The sequence below is a fragment of the Rhinolophus ferrumequinum genome (assembly GCF_004115265.2).
Source record: "Rhinolophus ferrumequinum isolate MPI-CBG mRhiFer1 chromosome 15 unlocalized genomic scaffold, mRhiFer1_v1.p scaffold_54_arrow_ctg1_1, whole genome shotgun sequence".
Taxonomy (NCBI): Eukaryota; Metazoa; Chordata; class Mammalia; order Chiroptera; family Rhinolophidae; genus Rhinolophus; species Rhinolophus ferrumequinum.
Window position 1 is genome coordinate 16,850,324 of NW_022680357.1, and position 23,222 is coordinate 16,873,545.

The 23,222-nt window shown below is 48.0% G+C and overlaps 1 protein-coding gene and 1 long non-coding RNA gene across 4 annotated transcripts in view; both read left to right on the forward strand.

Moving 5' to 3' along the window:
• The first annotated feature begins 627 nt into the window (after positions 1-627).
• Positions 628-6,045, forward strand: LOC117019580 (uncharacterized). The gene is made up of 3 exons (XR_004422520.1): positions 628-762; positions 1,334-1,492; positions 5,334-6,045. It is a non-coding gene; the product is annotated as an uncharacterized LOC117019580 (long non-coding RNA).
• Positions 6,046-7,844: 1,799 nt separating this feature from the next.
• METTL9 (methyltransferase like 9) overlaps positions 7,845-23,222 on the forward strand; it is a 41,270-nt gene continuing 25,892 nt past the window's right edge. For 2 of the 3 annotated variants that reach the window (XM_033101505.1, XM_033101506.1), the window contains exons 1-2: positions 9,841-10,168; positions 20,615-20,805. In XM_033101505.1, the coding sequence (XP_032957396.1) occupies positions 10,004-10,168; positions 20,615-20,805 (356 nt within the window). In that variant the 5' untranslated portion in view covers positions 9,841-10,003. Of the gene's footprint in view, positions 7,935-9,840; positions 10,169-20,614; positions 20,806-23,222 lie in introns of those variants that run through there. The other variant, XM_033101507.1, reaches the window with a different exon arrangement.

The window sequence follows — 23,222 nt, forward strand, 5'->3', positions numbered from 1 at the left end:
CGTTCTGGAATGGAAAGGTTTTTTCCAGTGGTCAAAGTCTGCCAGTGTATGTGTTGCATGACAGCGTCATCAGTGGATACTTGGCAGGAAACAGAAACCTCCATTCCGTAATGGAGCATATAATAATATTGAGAACACTCGGAATCTTTGGCTTCACGGAAGTTCTTGGCAGAACAACAGGACAGCTCCGTGGGAATAGAGTCATTGCCCCTGGTTTCCTCTTGTAACCTCCAAGTGTGTTGAATGGAAGTCAGCCGAGTACTAACAGTGAGGGCCTAGGTCTCTGTTTGCATAAAACCCGCCGGAGCGTAATTTTGGAGACCAAACTCTTATGAGTGCATAGATGTTTATGTGTACACATTGGGGCGCTGCTCCGTCCCCTCCCGTGCACTGTGGCTGCAGCTCACCAGGCTTTGTCACTCTCCTCTGGTCGGAACAGGTAGGAGGTAGGGTTTCCTCACTTGTTAGAAAGAATCAAAATTGTATGATAAAATTTCTCCTACTTTTTAAATGGGTTCAATACATGGCAAAACTTTGCTGAAACCTTTTGTTATGTAGTTTTGAATTAGTAAGAAAAGAAACCACTGGAAAAACTAACCATGTTTCACATGTTCTTTTCCCCCAGGACAATTGTAGATCTTTGCGATGCTATGTTTGATTTGGTTTGATTTGCCTGGTCCCACTGGGCACGGCAGTCATTCAGGTTCTGGTTTGGAGGCCGTTCTCAATCAGGGACGGGACGGACCCCACGGGGTCCCTGAGGTAAGTGCCGGCCGTCCCGGGATTCAGACAGAACTTCCATAGTTTGCCTTTTCTTAGAGTTTACGTTGTACCCGAAGGCAAAACGGTTCTCGATAACCTCTGACTTGTTTGGAAAACAACACAAACAAAACAACAAAAGAAATCTGACGTGTTTTAGGGTTTGTGGACTACATAAGAAGGAAGTGAAATAGGAGTTGAGGCCTCTCGTGGCTGTTCCCCAGTGGTCTTGTGGCCTGGACACGACCTGTCACTTCACCCTGCAGTTGCAGGAGTGGCTTTGGGTTTCCCGGAGCCCACCTGGCTGGGCACGCCACACGCTCGTATCTTTTTAAGCCTCATGTTGCTGCTTGGACTGATTTTATTAGTGAGACGTCCGTTATTCCCCTCATTTGTGATACTGCGTCACCATTATCTGTCAAAACTCTTGACCTGTACACTGCCGAGGGTGAATTACCTGACTCAAAAAAGTGTACAGACCATTGTTTTCATTTTAGTTTTGGAAGGTTGTCCTGAAGTAATTACACAAATGCCAGTGGACTTGCTATTTAGACATGCCATTTCCTTCTCTTAGGTTATCTCAACACTTTCATAAAAGGAACTACGTCGTGAAAAAATAATTTCAAGACTTGAATATTTTCAATTTGAGTACAGATTGCCTCTGCGAGGAACCCCTGCTCTGTCTTCTCCATGGGGGGCCACGTTCACAACTCCCTGTTGACACAAGATTCCGGTGAGTGCACCAGGGCCGGCCCAGGAGGCTGGCTGCTCTCCACCCAGCGCCACCGGCGACTCAGGCTGCGGCTGAACGCTAGGAGGCAGTAGAGCGTTGTGTGAAGACCGCGGGCTCTGCAGTCTGTCTGCTCCAAACGTCTGCCTCAGTCGTTACTCTGCGGTGGGAGGGAGCTTCTCTGCCTTGGGTTGTGCTGTAAAAAACAAAGCAAACAAACAAACAAACAATACATACATATATATATATATATATATATATATATATAAAATATATATAGTGTGTGTGTGTGTGTATATATATATATAGTTATAGTTATATATAGTTATATAGTGTATATATACCGAGGGTGCCAAAAAAAGGTACACATTTTAAGAGATGTTAACACTTTGGTCAGCGTTGCTCCAGCAGTAGTTCGCCGTCATCAGAAGTGTCTGGACGCTGATGGGAACCACTTTGAGCACCTTTTGTCATTGCAGAAGTCAAATGTGCCTTGTATTCTTTTGTTATTGGTATATATTAATACAGTTTTTTCCTTTCTTAAAACGTGTATACATTTTTTTGGCCCCCTCTGTGTATTTTATTTATACACACACACACACACACACACACACAGGCATCAGCCTCATAGATTGTAAAGAGGATTTAGAAAGGTGACCCTTGGTGACCACTTACTGCGATGTCTGGCACCTCATATGTGCCGCCGTTAGTGGCATGTGTGGTACCCGTGCAGTGCTGTTGAAGGAGGCGCTTTTTCAGCAAGAGTGAGGTTGTGACCCCGATCTAGACTTTCATGGGGTAGAACCAGGGCTGTTTTCATTTCTAGAGTGCTTGTCCTCTCAGGTGCTTCCCAGGGGATTGGGCCAGCCTCCCGCTGTGACCAGCAGGTGGCGATAATGGGGAGGGTGATGAATATGGGGGAGTAAGAAAGGCGAGGAGTTTGGTTTCGGGTCATAAGGTGCTGACAATGTGTCAAGCACCCAACTCTCGAAACAATAGATGTCTCCACTCACAAACTTTGGTCGCAGGTTTGTACTATCTGTGGTGAATTATGTCCTATTTTATGGTGAGTTACGGAACTCTGAATTTGTGAGATTTGTTTTTACAGGGTGTGGGGCGACACAGAAATTATGCCACTTGTCTTGTGTACTGTGCAAGTACAGATATGTTTTTCTTAGCCCACGGGGGGAAAAATTCCACAGAATTCATAATTCACGAAAGAAAGTAAGCAGGTGAAGGAACAGATGCTACAACTGGAAGGGGCTTTAAGCGTCTGGTCCAAATCCATTACGTTTCGTACCTGTGGCCTTTATTAATTACCATTTTCACAGACAAAATAGTGAGGTCATGTGGTTTTCCAAGGTCACGTGGAAAATATCATGGCTGTAACTAGACTTTGGTTTTCCTGCCTGCTGGTGCAAACGCTCACCCTGTTTTGGATGGTAAAGATGAGGGCTGGGTAAACTGACATGGGGCGCAGGGACCGGGAGTGTGGTGGGTGCAGCGACCTTGGAAGAGACCCACAGGCCCACTGGGAAAGCCTCATTTCTATCCAGTGCACTGTTCTGCCCAGTGAGGTCTGATAGCTGGGTGAAGGAAGGCTGGCCGGTCGTCTTCAGTTCCCACACGGAGCGTGATGTGCATCCGTCCATCTTCTGAGGTTTTGCTGGCATAGAAGGGATGGAATGAGGGACATGGCGATTTAGGATGACGCCAATGGCTGACGTCATGGAGCCTTGATACAATGGATGCGCCCACCTTCATCCGCATAGACACAGGCTGCCTTGAGCGGAGGGGGCCAGGGTACCGTCTCCGGGGCTGGGGATGGAAAGCCGCTACCCAGTCAGCCTGCCTGTCCGTTGCTTAGGTTTTCAGAGCTGACCCAGCTCTTCCCACCCTCCACCCGCAATGAGCCGTTATTTCTATAGATCTGGGATCAGCTTCCTTCAGTCAACTTGCACTCAAGTCTTGGCTTGGGGACCTGCCTTTTTTCAAAGTGACTTTGTATCTCTTTGTTCTTATCCATTATACGCATGCTTTTAAAAAGTGTGATCCTCAGAAAGCAATTTGATTTCCTTATTTTCAAAAGTTTTTATGGCAATTTTATCATCGACTCCATGTACTGCCTACCACATCAAAAAGACCTGACTTAAATTTCTTTTTCTTCAAACATCCTTAAACAGATGTGTCGAAAATATAACATATTTCTGATACAGATATAAGTTCTAAATAGGATAAGAGAGTAACTAACAAGAGTTAGCTGTCCTCCAGTGTGACGTGATTCACCGTGTGTCAGGATGAAAATATGCCCACGAATATTGCTGCTGCTTACAGTTCAGTAATGTAGAAACTCTAGTCTGCGAATCAGTCAGCATGTCTGAGAGTCTGGAAATGAATGAATCCATTGAGCTGTCAAGCCCTACAGGGACAACTTAGGTTTTGTTTTTTGCTTTTTTCTGAAGACTCGTTCCGTTGGACAGTCACGGTGACTGTAGATGTGGGAAAAAGTATCTGTAGACATGTCTCCTTACAAAAGCAGAAACCTAAGGCAATTGGTTTAAAATTGTGAGATGTCTGAAAAGCAGCAAGTTTGGCTCCAGTGTCATGTATAGTTTGGGTTAGAAAGTGGACTTTTGCTGGAGGGAGAAGAGCCTGCTCTATATTCACAAATACCAAACTACACTTGAGTGAAGTTCTGAGCACAGACAGCACCCCTACCCCCACCCCCACCCCCACCCTGCTGGCCTGGCCTGGGAGGCAGGAGGAGGAAGGTGGAATCTGAGTTCCACTGGCGGAAGAGAAAAGTCTTCATGGTACAGGCAAAGCTGCCAACCTAATATCGGCCCCTGTCATATCTCAACCAGTTTTTCAAAAGACTTGAGCATAGAAAGCTAGTGAACTTCCAAACAACGTCTCTATTGTGGAATAGCTTAATAGCCGCTTTCAATATTGACTTTGTCCATTTGGAACAAAGGATGTTTGGTAAGGGGAGACCATGAGTGGAGAAGAAACAACGGCAGGGGTCTCACCGTGCTGAGGTTTTGGTTATCTAACAGCCAAGCGCCTTTTGCCTGGATTGAATGATTTGGGCACGCCATAAGTTTCCGGCAGATGCTGGGCTAAGTTGTAAAACGCACTCACACGAGTTGTGGCTGTTAAAAAATCAATCACAGTTTTCAGCAGGGCAGGGAGATCATTCGGCCTGATTTTCGGGTTGGTTGATTGCCCCAGTATCTTCTTTCATAAACATCTTCCTTATTCTCAGACCAGTCTGTGGTTGTGCAAAAATAAGATAGTTCAGCAGAGAAGTGCTTCTGTGGTCAGTTACACAAACTCTTTAAGGTCGCTTATGTGTATGTACGAACATATGCGCCCTGTCCATAACATGTTTGTATTTTGTTTCCAAAGCTTGCTCATCGTGCCGTGCACATTTCTTCATGTATTTCATAAAAACCATAAAGTTGAATGTTTTATAGTCACAAAAGAAGGCTTTATAGTCTCAAAATAAGTCTATGAAAACACAGTGGCATGGTTTCTGTGATTTACAGTGGTGGAGAGGAAGCAGCCATTCATGAGGCCAAACCCACATACATGCAGGAGACAGCAATTAAGCGGCCAAGGACAGGGATGTTTTGAAAATACACTTAAAACAAGATGAAAGAAGATCTTTGAACCTTTGAAAATGCCCCAGAAAGTTAACGAAAACAACAGCCTCCTCTCTCTCATCAGAGCTCTGACTCAGACCTGCTACTAGGAGGACCTTGCGGAGTTGAAATGTGTATGTTAAAAACCCACATATCCCTTGAAGAGGCTTACACTATTCTATGTTCCCATTTCTTTTAAGGATCCTAGAAGCAGTCGCGTACAGGCACAACGGAAGCACACAGGTGGCTGGTTTTAAAGTAAAGAAACTGAGGCCCAGGGTGGGGGTTTCCATGGGAAGAGCAAGTTTGCTGAAGACACTGCATACGACTCTTGTTTGACTCGAGTTGTACCACCATCGGTTAGATGGAATTAAAAGATTTCTGACCCCTCAACCTTGAGATCATGAAGAAACTGATTTGTTTGCTGGAGTCGGGGATCTAGTTGAGTGTTAGGCTGCAGGACTTTCCTTAGTGGAATTTGTCTTGTGGGACGTGAAGTTTAAAGTGGACGCTGGCCCTGAGCTCGGGGACGACTTCAGCAGCTTGTGCAAAGAGAACAGACACGTTTCCTCTGAGCCTTGTGGTTCCATCGTAACAACCACGCCCGCTGTTTGAAAGCAGCCTGGGGAGGGGTCACTGCAGTCCAGAGGAACTTGGGCAACTCGGAAGCTCTCCAGCTTAGCACGATGTCAAAACGAGGGCCACAAAGCCACACGTCCTCGGGGCAGCCTTTCCTGACCCAGTTAGGTCAGCTCGCTCTGCTCTAAGTTCTCCTAACTGTATACAGTTCCTAGCACTTAGCAGTTGTAATTGTGTGTTCATTTTGTGATTGCTTGGACGGGTCTGCCTCCCTACTAGACAGCGGGTGTGAAGGTGACACATTGTGTTGATTACGCTTTCCATTCTATTTAGTCCAGCAGCTGGTGTATGGCACGGGACTCAATAAATATTTATTGACTGTGTGAATGTGGTATTTCTTTGTCTTTCTGATGTTATTCCTGACATAAACTGAAACAGGTATGACATTGCCATGGGAGGGAGAGCGCGGGGGTCAGAAGCTTTCAAGCGGGTGCAATTCTGTGGCTGGCACAGATGCAGACAAATGGGCCATCTGGGGAGAGTTCTGGTTACCTCCAGAAAGACAGGCACCCCTGACAAGGAGGTGGCTTGAGTTTGCTGCCGGATTTTGTGACTTTAGGTTTGAAAGTTTCATTGTTTTGTTTTAGGTTCCCTTCCCCCACAACCATCCTCACTCCCTCGGTTCCAACTTTCAGGAAGGGGTCTGGGAACCGACCCGTCATGAGGAGCTGTTATCACTGGCCTCTATGGGGATGTTTCATGGAACAGCAGCTTTGCAGAGCTCACTGTCACATTAGAACTGAGTCTCCCTATTGCGATAACCTTGGTTGATGTTTCTACAGTTGAGGAAGCTTTCAGATCATCTGTGTCTCAGAGACACAATGTGAAGTAGTCCGCTCAGAACCATGGCCCTCAGTGTATAGCTGAGGAAAGGGAGGTTCAGAAGACGTCGATTTACCCAAGTTACAGTACAAACAAGAACAAGTGAACGTTTTTTTGGAGAGCTTACTCTGTGTTGGGGCCCTCTGTATTTAGAACATATCATTTAATCCTCTACACATCCCCACAAGATAGGTAACCATTATTATCACTCCCATTTTACAGATGGGGAGACTGAGACCTAGAAGTCATTTGCCACAAATTGCTTAAGCAGGAGGCGTAGAGCCAGGCTTCAAACCCAGGTTGTCTGTCTCAGGAGCACAGAGGATGAACCACTAGGTATTCCCACTTCTTGTTCAATTTTGCTGCTTTATTTTGCCATTTTTTAAAAACCTGTTTGCAGTTCCACCTTAGCTTAGAATGTATCAGTCAGAGACCATTGTGATGTCTTTGCATGATTGAAATTATATCAACGAAGTCCAGTTAAAAATCCCCTACATTTACTAATTTTAAAAACGTATTGAATACATTTACTAATTTTATTTTGTTGATGTGGCCTGTCCATTGGAGGGCACCTCCATTGAATATATTGAGGAAAGTTTGTACCTTTCTCTGACACTCTACAAAACATTGTTAAGAAGTATTAAAACATGCAAGTCCATGAAAACAGGTGATTATATGAGTTCTTTTTAGACTAGTATCTCTTCAGGGAGATGACAAATGACCAATAGTGACCGGCACACTTTGTGCCCTCTACAGAACCAAGTCGCTCTCCCAAGTGGGTTCTCTATACACTAGACTTTGTAATCAAAAACATGAAAATGCCGTAATTTGTAGTCGATAAGAACAGTCACAGCAAAAGTGCCCTTTCTTGAAATCTAGGTAGGTAAGTGATCCGACAAGATTTTGGGCCTATGCACAGAGCTGTGACCCAAGCTGGACACCCAAGCTCCTGGTCAGTAGGGCAGTGAACAGAAAACTCAGCAGAGAGAATGGTAGTTACGTTGTCTTTTGAATGTCACTGCCTACATTTCAAAGCCACATTAGAAAGGATATTGACTCATATTTGTGTGTGTGTGTGTGTGTGTGTGTGTGTGATCTGTGCCTCTTCCCCTGTCCGTGATGGATAATTGAGGTTTTAATATACAGTAGTGACATTCTAGTAGATGAAGGAAAGGGGCAGTCCCGGAGGGCAATCTGAACTTCTGCTTAGTATATTTACTCTTGCTGTTTTTCCTTCCTCCTCATTTGTAATTCAGGAGGCTCTCTGAGAAGAGAAGGACAGCGAGGCTTCTCAGATGGATCGAAGGACCATGAGCTGGGATACCGGTTTCTTTGAAAAGGTCTGCTATTGAATTTGCTCTGCTACTTTTAGGCAAATCATTTGGTCACGCTGTGCTTTGGTTTCTTCCTGTGCTTGCTGGGTGTAAATAACATGTGTTGGAGTATTTTGTGATTATTATAGAGTATGATAATATGGAAATGATTTATTCTTCCAGGAGCGCTGCTCAGGTGAGAAGTGAAAATCTGCTCTTTTTGAGATGCTGGGCTCCTTGGCAGTCACCTGACCCTGTCCTTCAGACTCCAGAGCCATCTAGTTGCTTCTTGCTCATCTGACACAATTTGCAGACTCTGAGCTGCAGCTCATCAGGCTTAGAGTGGGGGGCATTACCTTTTGTTTTCAGAAACGAAATATGTCATTTTATATGCTCTTGCTGCTTTCACCCCTGTCTAAAAGATGAAGGGTTTCTTTTGGCACAGAGCTGCTTTATCTGTGACACTGATCCCAAGAGACAGGAGGGAGAGGAGACATGGTAAACAAACTGAGGTATTTGGACGTCCTACCATAGATCCTTTTTGATGATTTGGGCCAGGATCACGAGAGGTTTGAATTAGATTTAGTAAGGTGCAAGCTCTTTGGGGTTTTGGCAGGAAGCAGTCCCAGAGTATAGTGGAAGAGAACGCAAAGTACCCTCCCCCTTTCTTAATAGCCTACGTAGCATTAGGCAACAGGATGTCTCTGTTAGCGATAGATAGGTGCCAAGCTGAGATTCTCTGAATCTAATAAAAACGTCTGTGGGTAAGGAATGATTTTGTTCCGCATCAGTGGATGTATAAATGACAGCCTCTGAAATGCAACGTTGGCGTTAACAGGTTTCTTTTGAACTAAGATAAAATGTATATACAGTATTTCTAGAGCAGTTAAATCCAAAGCATTCTCTAAGCAAATCGAGGAAGGTGTTCAACTTCGAGAACCCATGAAACATGTTACTCCTTGGTTGCAGCTTGGGTAGCAGCAGGAAGAACTTCAGACACAGGAACACAGTGTAACCCTTCAGGTTTGGAATGTTGCTACTAGGTCTCCCCGAGCTATAAATGATTAAAGACACATCCGGGTAAATACCAGCTCTTAGTTGGCTTTAAGAGTGTCGTGCCCAACTTCCGCCTGTTCGTTCCAGGAAACAAGCAGCCAGGGACTCCAGTTTGGGGTCTTCCTTCATTCTTGGACAGGGTCATCAGGACGTCAAAGCATGACCTACAGGTGCGCCAGCTGCAGTAGCTTCCAACAAAGGCAGAGCTTTCACTGAGGCCTCTTAGAAACCAGTCGCCTGCAACTGGCCTGGCTTGGGGAACGGGACGCGGTGGTCTGCCCTCCGCCCCCAGATGCCTGCCTGCAAAGCAGGCTGGAGGCCCCCGGGGTGAGGGTCTGGCTTGTTGGCTCTGAACGTAAATAGGAAGCCACGCAGCTAAGCCAGGAACGGCGACGAGCGGGCAGCGTCCGTCTCCCGCAAGGACTCAGTCTGATTGTCTGGTCCTAGGAAAGGAATGCGCCGCCGCCGCCTCTGCCCCGGACCAATGGGCACAGCAGGGTTCAAGTCCGGCCGGGGTTGGGATGAGCGGCCCAGAGCCGATCACTAAGGCGAGCCAACCCCAGAATTCCCGCGGCCACCACGGTGGAGGGACCGGGAGGCTCCAATTACCGCCTTCGGAAGGGAGCCTAAAAAAATTACCATCATCGCCGCCATTACGCGGAGCTCGGGGCCGAGGAGAGGCTGGGCCGCGCGCGCCAGGCGAATGCGCGCTCCCTCGGCCCCGCCTCCCGGCCGGCCCGACCCGCTGATTGGGTGGAGGGGAGCGCGCCCCGGCGAGAACGCGCCCCACCGCCGCTCGTACGTGCTCCGGGTGGAAACCCGCGCCGCCGCTGGCGGCGTTCCGCGGGCGGAAAGGAAGGGGGAGGCGGGAAGGCCGCGCGCCGCCCGCCCCTCCCCACCCCCGCCTCGGCCCTGCAGGGGCTGGATGGGCAAGTTGGGCGCGATGGCTCGGGCCCGGGTGGCGGCGGCCGGAGGCGGCGGCGTCTCCCGCTCCTCGCCGCGGCGCCGGCGGTGATCGGAGCGAGCGGCCGCGGTCCCTGATGAGACTGCTGGCGGGCTGGCTGTGCCTGAGCCTGGCGTCCGTGTGGCTGGCGCGGAGGATGTGGACGCTGCGGAGCCCGCTCACGCGCTCCCTGTACGTGAACATGACGAGCGGCCCCGGCGGGCCGGCGGCCGCCGCGGGCGGCAGGAAGGAGAACCACCAGGTACGGAGCGGGCCGCGGGCGGGGGCGGGGGCGTGGCGGCCGGGCCTTCCCTCGCGCGGCCGCCGGCGTGGGGGCGGCGGGCCGCGGCGCCTCGCGAAGTTTCCCGGGCCGGGCGCTCGGCCCGGGCCCCGCGGCGCCTTTTGTTCCCGGCGCGGCGGCCGCGGCCTCCCGTGTCCCCGGCGCGGGCCGGAGCGTGGGCGCCCCGGAGCCCGCATTGTTCCCGCGTCCCAGGCGGTGGCTGCAGACGTGCGGCCCCCTCGGGGCCCGGGGACCGTGGGGGCCCGTGGGCGCGCGGCGGGCGCCGGGCCTCGGGGAGCACCGCCCAGGCCCAGCCCGTCGCCCCGCGCACGCCCCGTGCCCCCGCGAGGCCGGCCCCGCTTTTTGTCTGGAGCAGTCCGCGGTCGTACAAAGGGTCATAAAGGAACGTGGCCGTGCACCGCCCGCCGCCGCTCAGCGCCCCGGGCTCCTTCAGGTGACATGTCCCCGCCGCCCTTAGAACAGGCGTTTGACAGGTCGTCGCTCGCGTCCCACCCGGCCCGGGACCTCGGCTTCCAACTTGGATGTTGGTGCCCGACCCGAAAGGGGTGGTGAGAAGGGAGGGAGGTGATGGGCGCCAGCTCGGAACTGGCAGGGTTTTCACACCGGAACTGGGCAGGAAGGAAATGTTTCAAGAGTTGCAGTTGATGCGATGGGACCGGCTGGGTCGTCTTTTTTTTTTTTTTTTTTCTTTTTTTTTTTTTTTTTTTTTTTTTTATTAGCTTGGTTTTGTGCCGTTTAAAGAAGTACGTGCAGGTCAGCTGTGGAATGAAGAGTGAGAGGTGTCCTGTTTGACCACCAGGTAGTTTGCAGCTCACACGTGACATGCGTTGAAAAGACACGCTGTTGAAGTCTATAGTGTTGGCTTATAGTAGCATTTACAGTACATTTTGCCTTTCCATTTATTCCCCATTTTGTGTCTCATCGTTTTCGTAGACTTCTCGTTTTCTCCTGTGTGGCTTTTCTTGTTATGCTGGGGGTTCAGAGACTTTACACCCACGTTGTCTTTGTGTGTGTGTGTGTGTGTGTGTGTGTGTGTGTGTGTGTTTAAATGAAAGGAAGGAATTATCCAAGGGGCGGAAAGCAATTCATTCAGGAAAGTAGCATTTAGTTTTCAGTTAGCAAATATTTATAATGGCCCGTTTTCTGTTTGTAAAGGAAATCATAAATTTCCATGATTTTTTTTTTTTTTTTGGTAGTCCCACAGCTGTGGCAATTCCTATGATATTGTTAGGTGATTTTAAGTTGCGAAACCACGTTCTTTGCTATGGATTAATTACTTACATTAGTCTTTTTAGGTAAACAGCTCTACTGTAGTGATGACGAACAGTTACCAAAATGTCATATATCCGTATGAAACATGGGTAATGGTGTAAAACAGTGAATTAAAAATGTCACTTTCAGCAGTTGGTTGAAATAAGGTCCCGGATAGGATAAAAACAAGGCTGATTTCCACTGATGTGGAATTATGGTTGAAGGTTTTAGCTGTTGGTGTTTATTCTAACACTTGTGACCACCTCTACTGCAACAGACTGGATATGTTTCGTTGCTCATAAAATGGGACGAATGTTAAAAATCAAAAAACCGTTTCCTTTGATTTTTATGGAACCTAGGTGGAACTATAGCTATAGATGTAGCCTCAGAATATCTCCTTGTAACAAAGGCTACTTTCTAATGTTGTACCTTTTAAAGCTGCATCATCTGTCAGGTTCTAAGGAAAACTGGTGCTGGTTTTGGATACCTCATTTACTTCATTATGCTTTGGAGATACTCAGGAGTGTGTGTCTGTGTTTTAACCAGTGGCACTAACAATTTGGCACCTAATTTCTCCAAGGTGGAAGAGTAAACCGGTGTTTTCTGAATATTGAGAAGGAGAATAGATCTTTTCCTTAGAATGATCATTCCCGACTTTATTTCGAGATGATACATTCACATTATGAAAATGTTGTTCACAAACAAAGCTTAAAATGAACAAAAGAAATATGTATGCAAACCACAGTGAGGTTAAATGAAACAGGAGACTGTCTTCTCTGCTTTATGTTCCAGGATCCTGGATTTGCTTTATAAACTTGGTTGCTTGTGAAGTAACTCAACTCTAATGGTTCTCCCCCCTTCAAATTAATAGTTTTATACAAGGTCTTCTGGTGTTCATTTGGGTATGTGAGTTCCATAGCCAGCCACATCTGGTTCTTTTGGAGTTGCATGAAAGTAAGGTTATGGATTTGATTGAACCATACTTAGCACAAGCTTTCCTTATGGTTATTTTATTAAGAAATTATGATGGAGGATTCTATGGTTAAAAGAATCCTCCAGCACTTGGGCAATGTTTCTTCATTAACAATTGCTATTTAGTTACTGTAGCCCAGAGATGCAAGGCTTCTTTGAGCTAAAGCAGCTCTGAAACTATAGTAGCAGCACCACTGCAATAACTCGGTTTGGTATGCTAGCTTCAAAACTGAGATTATGTTTCACTTGGGGCAAGCCGAGAAGCAGGGAAGGGGGGGGCGGGGTTGGCTTGCAGGCCAAATTGGATCACTGACTTTTTTGCACAACCTGTGAAGTAAGCTATATTTTTAAATGGTTACAAAAAATAGGATGTTTTGTAACACGGGAAAGTTTCTTATGTGAAATTCAAATTTCAGTGTCCACAAATAAAGTTTTATTGGCACACAGCCACCACATTCATTTGCCTGTTTGTGAATGCTTCTGGGCTAAAAGTAAGCAGAGTAGTAGTTGCTACGTTGTGACTTGCACGCCTCAAATATTTACTATCTGATCCTTTCCAGGAAAAAGTTTTTCCCCAGAGAAAACTTGCAGCTTCCTTAATCAGCAGGTTCTTAATCACAGGTTGCAAGGTGGGTAGATTGACTCACTGGGGAGAAACTAGTTATGTCACTTTTCAGTATTGGCAGACTGAACTTGAAACGAGGAGAAACTTTAGATCTAGTCTTTTCGATGCATTGCACCTGGTACTTAAAGTTAATGCAACTATTACAGAGCTACTGAAACTGGAAGGGACCCTCAGGCCCCACTAAGTTCCTGGTAATATCAGTCATTCAGCAGCTTCTCAGGTGATGGACTGAAAAGAATTGTTATAGAACTCCCTAGAACCAAGCCAGGACACTTGCACCAGATGACATACAGCAAGGTGTTTTACAACCGCAGATAACATTCAATGTTCGGAATTGTGAAGGTGTACCTTAAAATTGCAATTGTGTGTATGTATCCTGACTTATTTTTTCACCTTCTTATAGAAGAACTGTGCTATGCCAAATGCGATGATGGATTCAGGACAGAATTGAAATGGTTTGGGTATTTTTTCCAAATGAAGAAATCCTTGGACCTCACAGCCAGAGGTCAAAAGTTGTGCTAAAGGACAGATTGGGTCTCCTGTCCCCTGACTTCCCATGTACCTGTGGGGGCAGACCAAAGTCAGGCATGAGTTAACAGTGCTCGGGGCACTCACCCAGCTAGCCAGCCAAACACTGACGGATTCGTGTCCTCTGAACCGATTCGAGAGTCTGGCGGCCTTTGCAGCCGCTTAGCAAAGAGATTTTGAAAAGGGCTTCTTTCCTTCCTCAGAACCTGTGCTGAAAACCCTAAACAAGTGTTTGCTTCCGTTTTTGGAACACTAGGATCTGTCATCTGCTGGACACACCAGGGGCCTTTTCTGCGCCCCTTTGAAGGTGGCCTAGGAGGCCTTGGGAAGCCAACTCTGTGTGGACATTGATCTTGAAAACACTAGCTGAAGTTTGCAGTTTGTGTTAAACAAGATGGTAACTTCCCGAAAAGACTTGTTTAGATCCTCTGAAGCTTTGTTCACATGTCAGGATTATAAAATACTAACAGTGAACATTCGAAAGGAAGATAGCTAGTAATTTATTTATGAAATCAAATCCGAAGCAACTGAATCTAATCTGTATAAATTGTTCCCTTGCATGGACCTGAGGTGCCTTGTCACCGTACACATTGAAATCTCACCTGAAGAGGTTGTTGGGTTAGCTCCGTATTATTAGTCGAAACATAATGAATGGGTGGACAACCTATTCCTGTGCTGGGCTTAGATGCCCGCAGGGGCCGATGGTGAAATGTGTGGACTGAGTTGATTGCATTGCAGAAACTTGGAGTGCGATCTTTCAGTCTTTGGCTGTCGAGGTGTGTCATTGGGCCTGGCCTGACCATCCCCTGGAGGAGAGAAGGTTCTGGCTCATGGACCCCGTCAGTGGAGCCTTTCTGATGGATTTTAGTCACATTTGATCGCTCACTGCTTGTGAGAATGGCTGGCTGCCCCGCCTGACAGTGTGGTTTTAGACAGTCCCTTGAACTTCACTTTTCCTCTCACCAGCTTTTGTGCATCTTGGACAGGAAGAGGAAGGAGATCTAGTTACAAGGCTTCTGTTGTGTGCCAGGCACTTGAAATACATTATCCCCTCTCATCCTCATGACCACTCTGGGGGGTAGGTGGTACACCCCCATTTTACAGACAGAAGGTGGAGGCCGAGAGAGATGAAACTAGCTCAAGAGCACAGCTCATGGATGACATGTTGGGTTTTGAATCCCGGTCTGTCTGCTTTGCCACTGCTTCGTGATGTCCCTCCTGAGAAACATGTCGTCTGAGGGGCTGTGAAACGAAACTGCCCCACTCGTGGGGCCCGTGTGGACGGCGTATAGCGGCGAGCAGAAACACCAGTTGGAATTTTTGCAGTTTGAGTTGAACAGGTTGGGACAACTGCTCCTGGCGCTGGCCCCCCTCCAGCTTGTACATGTGCTTCATCAAGTTTAATGTCGTAAAAAAAACCAAAACAAATCTTATCTATGTGTCTTTTTTTCCTGACACCAACTGATCCTCCAGTTCTCTGACACCCGCTGGGTGTCCTGCCGTTTAGTTCTATTGTGACACTTACCTACTGGAGTGAGTTAGCGTCAGTCCACAGGTTTAAGGGTTCGGCCCCACAGACCGCCCTGACTTCCGATGCTAGCCAGTCTAGTCGCGGTCACAGACCACCTGTGCTTTGTCTGACTTGGCTACAAATTCTGGGGTTCCCCTCCCCCTCAGGTGAGGTCATTTTCTAGAACAACTCACATAGAGTTTAGGGAAACACTTGATTTATGTTGACTGGTTATTGTAAAGGTACAACTCAGGAACAAGCAAACAGAAGGAGATGCCAGAGCCAGGGTGGCACGTAGCTTCTATGCCCTCTCCAGGTACCGCCCTCCCAGCACATCAGTGTGCTCAGCAGCATGGAAGCTTCCAGAACCCTGTTTAGGAGGTTTGTGGAAGTTTCATAATTAAGCGCAATGAAATCATTGGCTTTTGGTGATGACTCAGTCTGCAGCCCCTAGCCCCTCGCTGGAGGTTGGAAGGTGGGCTGAAACTTTCATCCGTGTCTCATTAACGTGTAGAAGTTACTCTTATCACTTACGAGGAGTTAGGGGCCCTGTGCCTGGAACCCGGATAAAGACAAATATTTATTTTTTATTACACTATATTACCTAAAATCAGGAAGTTGGATTTTAGAAATAACTTTCTAATTCTACTGATGTGCTCAAATCCTTTCTACTATTTTGGAATAAATGTCTTACAGCTAATGTTTGACTCGTTGAGGAAAATAACTTCAGAAAAGCTTTTAACTGTATCCCTGAGTCTGATACGCACATACATTTTATTCTTTGAGGGGGTGATTCATCAGCCAAGGTTCTGTAAAGACCAGGACATGCTAAGGGGTGTAATGAAATCTGGAAGAGATGACCTGGTCCTTCATCACTGGTTAGCCACTCCCGTCCAGCACGTTCAGGGCTCTGTCGCTTCCTGATTGGGCCGTTTATGACTTGGCTAATTATCAGTGTCTTCTCAGTCCTGTTGCACATGGGGAGGGCCTTGCTCTTGCTGCCGTTCTTTAAAGACGTAATGTTTCGTGATCACATCCTGCTTTATCCTTGGCACCAGCAGCTGGCACCAGGGGCGAGACTCGGGGTTGATGAGGGTTCGTTGTTTACGCGATGTCCTTACTTACTTCGATGGAACCACGTTTGAGTGAGCTTTCAAGGAAGGTGGTAAGCCGAGGCCTTTGCAGACACGGTGGCCTCCAGCCCAGGAGCCAGCCTCCCGTGCAGCTGGCACACAGCCCTTAGTGCGAGCATTTCACAAGCCCCGTGCTTGCTTCTTGCCCGCGCACCTTGCTTCTGGGGTCCGTGAGGAGCGCACGTTCAGAGAACTCACCTGCTTGGCGGCGCGGGAGCCCACAGACAGGCCGCCCCGTGCAGCCAGCTCGCCAGCTTCTCATTTAAGCTGGGTTGTCTCAGAGGAAACTCCGGCGGGGGGGCGGGCGGGGGACTGCAGGAGCAAAGTGGCCGCTCATGTAAGGTCCTGGCCAAACTCATAATCCCGTTACTTGTTTCTCTTCGTTTCTGACCCTCTGCCCCCTGGAGTGTAAGTTCCGAGGCTGGTGACTCCACCTTTTCATTTCCTTAGACCACTGCTAAGCTGGGCTGGTTAGGAAACACTCCTGGAGTCAGAACCGTGACGTTTCCTGGGGAAACCCAGGTAGGGGATCTTAAGCAGTGGTGACTTTGCCTGCCAGGGGACTTTCGGCAAAGTCTGGGGCATTTGGGGTTGTCACAGCTGTGGGGCGGGGGGTGCTACTTATATCTGACGGACAGAGGGCAGGGCGGCTGGACATGCTGAACGCACAGGGCAGCGCCGTAGCAAGGGTTCGCGGCTCACATGTCAGGGGTGCTGAGTTGAGCAGTCTTGGCCTGTGATAATTTATTGCCATCGTGATCAGATTATCTTTTCTCTAAATACATCTAGTCCCATTTGACTGGGCAGGATTGTCTCGCTTTCTCTTCTGAAAGGGAATCTCAAACAGACATGCTGGGTAGAGGTGAAGAAAAGCTTCTTTGAAAGAAAGTCTTTATAAAACAACCTGTACTTCAGTCAGGAACTGAATCGGCCAGAGCTGCTCAGGGACCCCATTATTCAGACGCTGTGCGGTGGTGAGTGAAGAGCGGAGCTCGGCCGGGTGCCCCGGGCAAGGCAGGTGCTCAGCCGGGCCACCTTTGCGGCGTGCTCGTGGGAACGCAGTTTTGTGACGCGTGGGTACATTGAACTGCTGTGTGCAGAGCTGGATCTAAGCAACGCCTTGCAAAACCCTGGGGGTTTTAGAAATCGACAGAAACCCAGTGACAGCTGGTTATCCTTATGTTCCCTCCAGGATTTTGCTAGAATCTCCAAATTCTGTCTGTCAGACTACCTGTGATTTTTAACAGTCATTCACCTGCTGCACATTTATTGTTCGTCTGTGTCTGTGCAGGCTCTGAAGTCCATCACGTCCCTGCCTTACGTGACTTCCCGTCTTCCTGGGAAGATTGACACTGACCATGCAGTTATGCGTGTTATTCAGTTCAGTGGTCAATATGCTGCTGGGACGTAGGAAGGGCGTTAGAACGGGGGCCCAGGCTCGCGTACAAGTTCAAGGGAAATGCAGCGAAGACATATTTGGGCTTAGGTCGGACTCATGGGGGAAGAGGGAGTAACTTTGGGGTGGTGGGACATGTAGGGGACAGAGCAAATCCCATGTGAGACAGCCGTGCGAAAGGAGCCTTCCAGAAAAAGAAGGGAGGAGCGTGTGACCTAGTGGCCAGGCGTTACGGGTTGGTAGGGACTGTCATGAGGTGAGCTCATACTGACTGAGCTCTTTGGATTTTATCCTAATACTTCTGGGAAGCACGGAAGTGACACGGTCAAATGTGCATTAAAAATTTGCATTTTTAAAGAGGTTTGCTTGGTCACTTAAATTTTCAAAGCACTTTGAATTTCTGGAAGATCAGAATGCCTAGATGTGTGTGTATGTTATTTTTTTTTTTTTAAAATAGCAGCTTTATTGAGATATAATTCATATACCATAAAATCCATCCTTTAAAAGTGTACAATTCGGTGGTTTTTAGTCCTGTATGTTTACGGGTTTTGCAGCCATCACCACTCTAATTTCAGAGCATTTCCAGCACCCCAGAGAGAAACATCGTACCCATGAGCAGTCGCCCCCCCAACCCCCACCCCCGTCCTTGGTAACCCTTGTTTCTGGAGCCGCCTATTCTGGGTAATTCATGTAAAGGAGCTCATGTAACATGTGGCCTTTTGTGACTGGATTATTCACTTAGCATGACGTCGTCAGGCCCATCCATGTTGTCACGTGTACCTGTGCTGCATTCCTTTTGATGGCCAAATACCATACTCTGTTGTATGTACATCACATCTGTGTGTCCAGAAGTTGCTGGTCGTTGGGCTTGTTCCCCTTCTGGTGCTTATGAGGGATGCGTCATGGAGCTGACCTTTGTGTCATGCAAATGGTCAGCAAGAGCATGGAATTTATCCTTTTAAAGAGAAGGCCTCACTACCTTTGATTCTGTAGCACACCGTTCAGTGAGCAGGTTCTTTTCTGGAAGACGCGTGTGGCAGCAAAGGCTTCGACCACGTGTGCCGATGTTGATGAGTTGAGAGAAATGCCGTTAAAAACTCGAGTGTTCCTGTGGGCGTTTAAAGCGGTATTTGCAGTCAGTGGTGCCCATTCTTCCTAGTTCTGGAAGTCACAGTCCACTGTAGTTCTGGTTGTCCATTTACAAGTGGACGCCACGCTTGAGGGACTTCTTGTCCACTTGAGTGGAAGGCACCCGATTGCCTGTTACCAGAGTGATGGCTTTCGTCTTGATAGTCACCTCAGAGAGGATAACAAATAAATAGACGTCCGAGCGGCGGCCGTGTTCCAGACGTCAGCAGGTGCACCGGGGTCACGAGTATTTAAAAAACGGGTTGTGACCTGCTCTGCGGCACGACGTGGGGCACGGTGAGTGGTCAGGATTAGTTAAGGATTAACAAAAACGTTTTTAGACCAAGGGGAAAAGTGGACAGTGAATGTGAGAAGCTGCATAGCGTGTCATAGAGAGGGGGAAAAATAAACATCGTCTCTTGAGTCCAAGCAGTTTTGGTAGCAGTGTTTAAATGGTAACTGAACACAAATCAGCCAACAATTGGAAAGATTTGCTTTATCCAGTGTAAGGCCCAGGGTGTGTAAAAAGATTAGTCCATCGTGGAAATGTGAATGTGCCTGTTTGCTTGTTTGCACGGGTTTATAACTGTCAGTGTCAGTGTCAGGAATGTTACCCAAGGTTTTATTCAACATCAGCAGGCTTAGGATGGCTGTAAAATTGGTCCACCAGTTGTGCAGGCAGTTAAGGGACACCTAACTGCTGCTCTGCGGTCGTGTTCGTTGGGGGAAACCAGTGACTTTGGCTTCTCATTGGGAACACCGATTGTTTCTTAGCTGATCGTGGGTCAGTAGTAACTGACGTGCTCCACCGTTTCAGCGGTGCACGTACCGGGCTGGCGCTCGGATTTATCAGGCCACCTTAGAGGAATCTCACCGCCAGAGGTGGGCTCTCCTTCTCCTGGGTGCCCGGTCCTGCAGGGTTTGCCGGCACTGTCATGTTTCCTCCTCTCACTGCCCTGCCAGGGCGGGTCCTACTGACAACCCCAGTGTACAGATGAATGGACAGAGATTGCACGCCTTGTCAGCGCTCCCCCCCCCCGCCCCCCAGTCTGTGGTCCACTAACCCTGCACGCCCACGGAAGACATTTACTGTGGACGATTACATTTCAACCACAGTGGAGGCTCTGGAGTTTTGTTCTAAAAGGTGTATTCTGGTTAGAGCCTATTCCTGGAAAGCTGGTTCTTTGGATGTTACCATTTTGTCTTCTCGTGAATCGCACTGTGAAAATTAAGTCGCTTCATTTTTCTCCAGCATATTTTGCCATCTGTAGGTGTGTTATCTGACCTGGTAAAGCACACCTCAGTGTTTGAAAGGTCTGTATATGCCCTACAGGAAGAAAGGCAGCTGAACCTGATCTCTAGAGGGTTAACATCTGCCTTTTCCTCTGCCATTGATTGGTTTGGTGATTTTTGAGTTAAATCATTGCATTGTGTGACTGTTCTCTAAATAGAAAACAAGATTAATAATGCTGGTTCTTCTTATGTTGCATCTCAGTGAGGAGAGGCCAACAGAGCTTCCCGAGGTCTCGGGCCCAGGGGTATAGCGACAGAGTACCGTGCCAGGGCTTAGAACCTGTGTGAGGCCTGGCCCTGCCACGGCAAGCTGCATGACCGAGTGCCACTCCCCTCCCCCCACTCTGTCCCTGCCCTGAGACTTACGAGACGTAAAAGAGAAATCGCCTCTGAAGAAGTGTTTATGCTTTCATATGAGGAGAAGAGATGATGATTACCCTCAAATTGTCATGAGACTGTAATTTTTGGAAATCTTAGGTTTAACTCAGGCTTCTGGGTTTGTTTTTGGATGTCTTAGAAAACATTTCGGTTGTGTGTTTTCATTTTCCTTCTTTCTTTCTTTTTTTTTTAGTGGTATGTGTGCAACAGAGAGAAATTATGCGAATCACTCCAGGCTGTGTTTGTTCAGAGTTACCTCGATCAAGGAACACAGATCTTCTTAAATAACAGCATTGAGAAATCGGGCTGGCTATTTATCCAACTGTATCACTCTTTCGTGTCATCTGTTTTTAGCCTGTTTATGTCTAGAACATCTATCAATGGGTAAGTAAGTGCGTCTTGGATATTTTCTTCTTTGCCCTTAGGTTAAAAAAAAGAAAAGAAAACAGGAAAGAAATCTCGTTCATGATGCCGACCGCCTCTAACTACGACGCTTCTGATTAGCCCTTGGCACCAGCCGTCTGTGTTTTACTTTTGAAGTTCACTACTACCCCTGGGTGAAGAGCCTTGTTAGTCTGTATTTCTGTGATGGGAATCACTGAGAGCAGTGCCTCCCAGCTTCTATGTGCCCAGCAATCACCTGGGGATCTGGTTAAAATGCAGTTTCTGAGGCGTGGGGGGTGTGGGGTGTGGCCGAGAGGCCGCGTTTCTAACAAGCTCCCAGGTGATGTACCCAAAAGAGTAGCGGGGTTCCTGACCCCCAGCCCTGAAGCAGGCTGAGGAGTGAGGCCGTACGCTCAGGCACACGTCCAGCAGCAGGTGGGGGTCGGGGGGCTCGTCCTGCCCACAGCGGGCGATGGCCTGTTTGCAGAGAAGCGTCCTGCATCTGTTCTCACAGTGTCTGCGCTCCCACAGTTAGGTAAACTCATTGTGGACTTCTCTCTCTGGACAGTGGTTTCTCATTTAAATCCGTGGAAAAAGCTCTAGGACTGTTTTTTGTCCTTTCCTGGACACGTTTGCCAGCATCCCCGAAGCCCAGGAATCCAGAATGCCGAAGAGAAGAGCAGCGGGGCTCAGCACTTATTGGCACGCCCGCTGGCCCTCTGAGGCGCTGGGCCTGCGGCTGTTCCCCTGGAGCTTTGGGCCAGCTTGTACGGGCGGCCTGGACCCCCAGTCTGTCATCTGGTCCTTAAATGTGATTTCAGGCACCAGGAGCCAGTCTCAAGATTTCTTACTAGATTTTCTTCATTGTTTATATGAAATTGCCTGACGTTTCCTTCAGCAAAGAGTTGTTATTTTTGTATTGGTAGTTGAGTTTATACAACTCGGTCTGACATTTTGTTCCTGAAACTGGCTGCATTGAATTTCTGTTCTGTTCCATTTATTTTTTTGTTGGAAAGCAGACAAGTTGCTATAGTGGTGATTTTAAACCTTTTCGGGTCCTGTACCTCTTTGAAAGCGATAAATGGTGGGAATTCTCTCTTCGTGGTCCTTACATTCAACATTTTACATGTCAAGGAGATTTCAAACTCTGACCGCTCCCCCCCTCCCTCTACCCTATTGGACCCTGGTTAAAATTTCCTGCTGTGGAATTTCACAATTTGGTCAAAGAGAGGCAATACAGTGAATAAATCCCTTCTGGCCTCCCTTATCTAGAGCTGTTCTGCTTTGTTTTTAACCCTCATCCTCTCCCTCCCCCAAAACAAAACCATCTCTTGCTCCGTGTCCCTATTCTCAGCTGAAAGCTTACTTTTGAGCCCACTGGTACTTTCCACCTGTGGTGGGGGTAGGTCATTACCATGAGTGGGTGTCTCTGCCAGAAGTAATTACTGTGGCTCCTTCTTGAATTCAGAAGAGGCTTATCAGACTTCTTTTTTTTGGAAAGGGGAAGAAGGCCAAGTAAGGAGAGACTTCATGGCTGTTTCAGAGTTTTCTTCCGGCAGATATTTATACGTTGATGCGCCTCCTCAAGAGACTAAGCCTAGAAAGAACTTAGATTGTGGCCGGAGAACCTAGGATGGTTCTTCAGCACTTTTAAAACGATCACGTGGACTTGGGAGCTAAAGGCACCTTAGCGGTCATACCTGTCCGTGCTGTGTGTTGGCTGGAAACCGGGAACTGAGCGAGGGCGGGGTCTGGGCGTTTTAAGTGGCACCAGTTCTTCATGTGTGGGACTGTCCCGCACGTCGCAGGAAGTCGGGCTTCCCTGACCTTGCCCACCGAGTCACTGTGACTGTCCCAGACTTTCCCACCTACTCCCGATGACTCCTCGAGGGCAAGCTTGATCTTGGTTGAGAAACACTGGGCCCGATGAACTTTGCAGCGCTACTCGTTCTGGTGCCTTTAGATGGAGACCAGTCAGATGCCCCCCGAGCTCTGACCTCGGGTGACCTCTGGCTCTCGAATTTTACGGTTATCATGCCAGGGTTCGTTACGTCCTGAAAAGATGGCATGGGAAGCATGTGATTTTATTACTGGAGCATTTATTACTGGAGCAAGCCAAAGAACTGTTTTGCAACCTACTTTTGGGCCTGTGGCGAGTCAGCACCCACGTTTGCACCGTGTGTCCCGGACCCATGCTGCCAGCGACCTCTAACCTCTTCTTGCTCTGACTGGCTCCTGTGTGAAATTTTGTATTGTTGTTTCAGTAAGTTCAGTTTTTTTCTCAGATTTGCTTTTTGCAGCCGGTTTTTCCACTCGGACGTGAGAGTAGATCAGGATTAAAAGCAACCTGTCTTTCGAGAAATGGTTTTCTCTGGTAAACGGTTATCACAGGGAACATGTTGTTAGGTCCCGCCCTC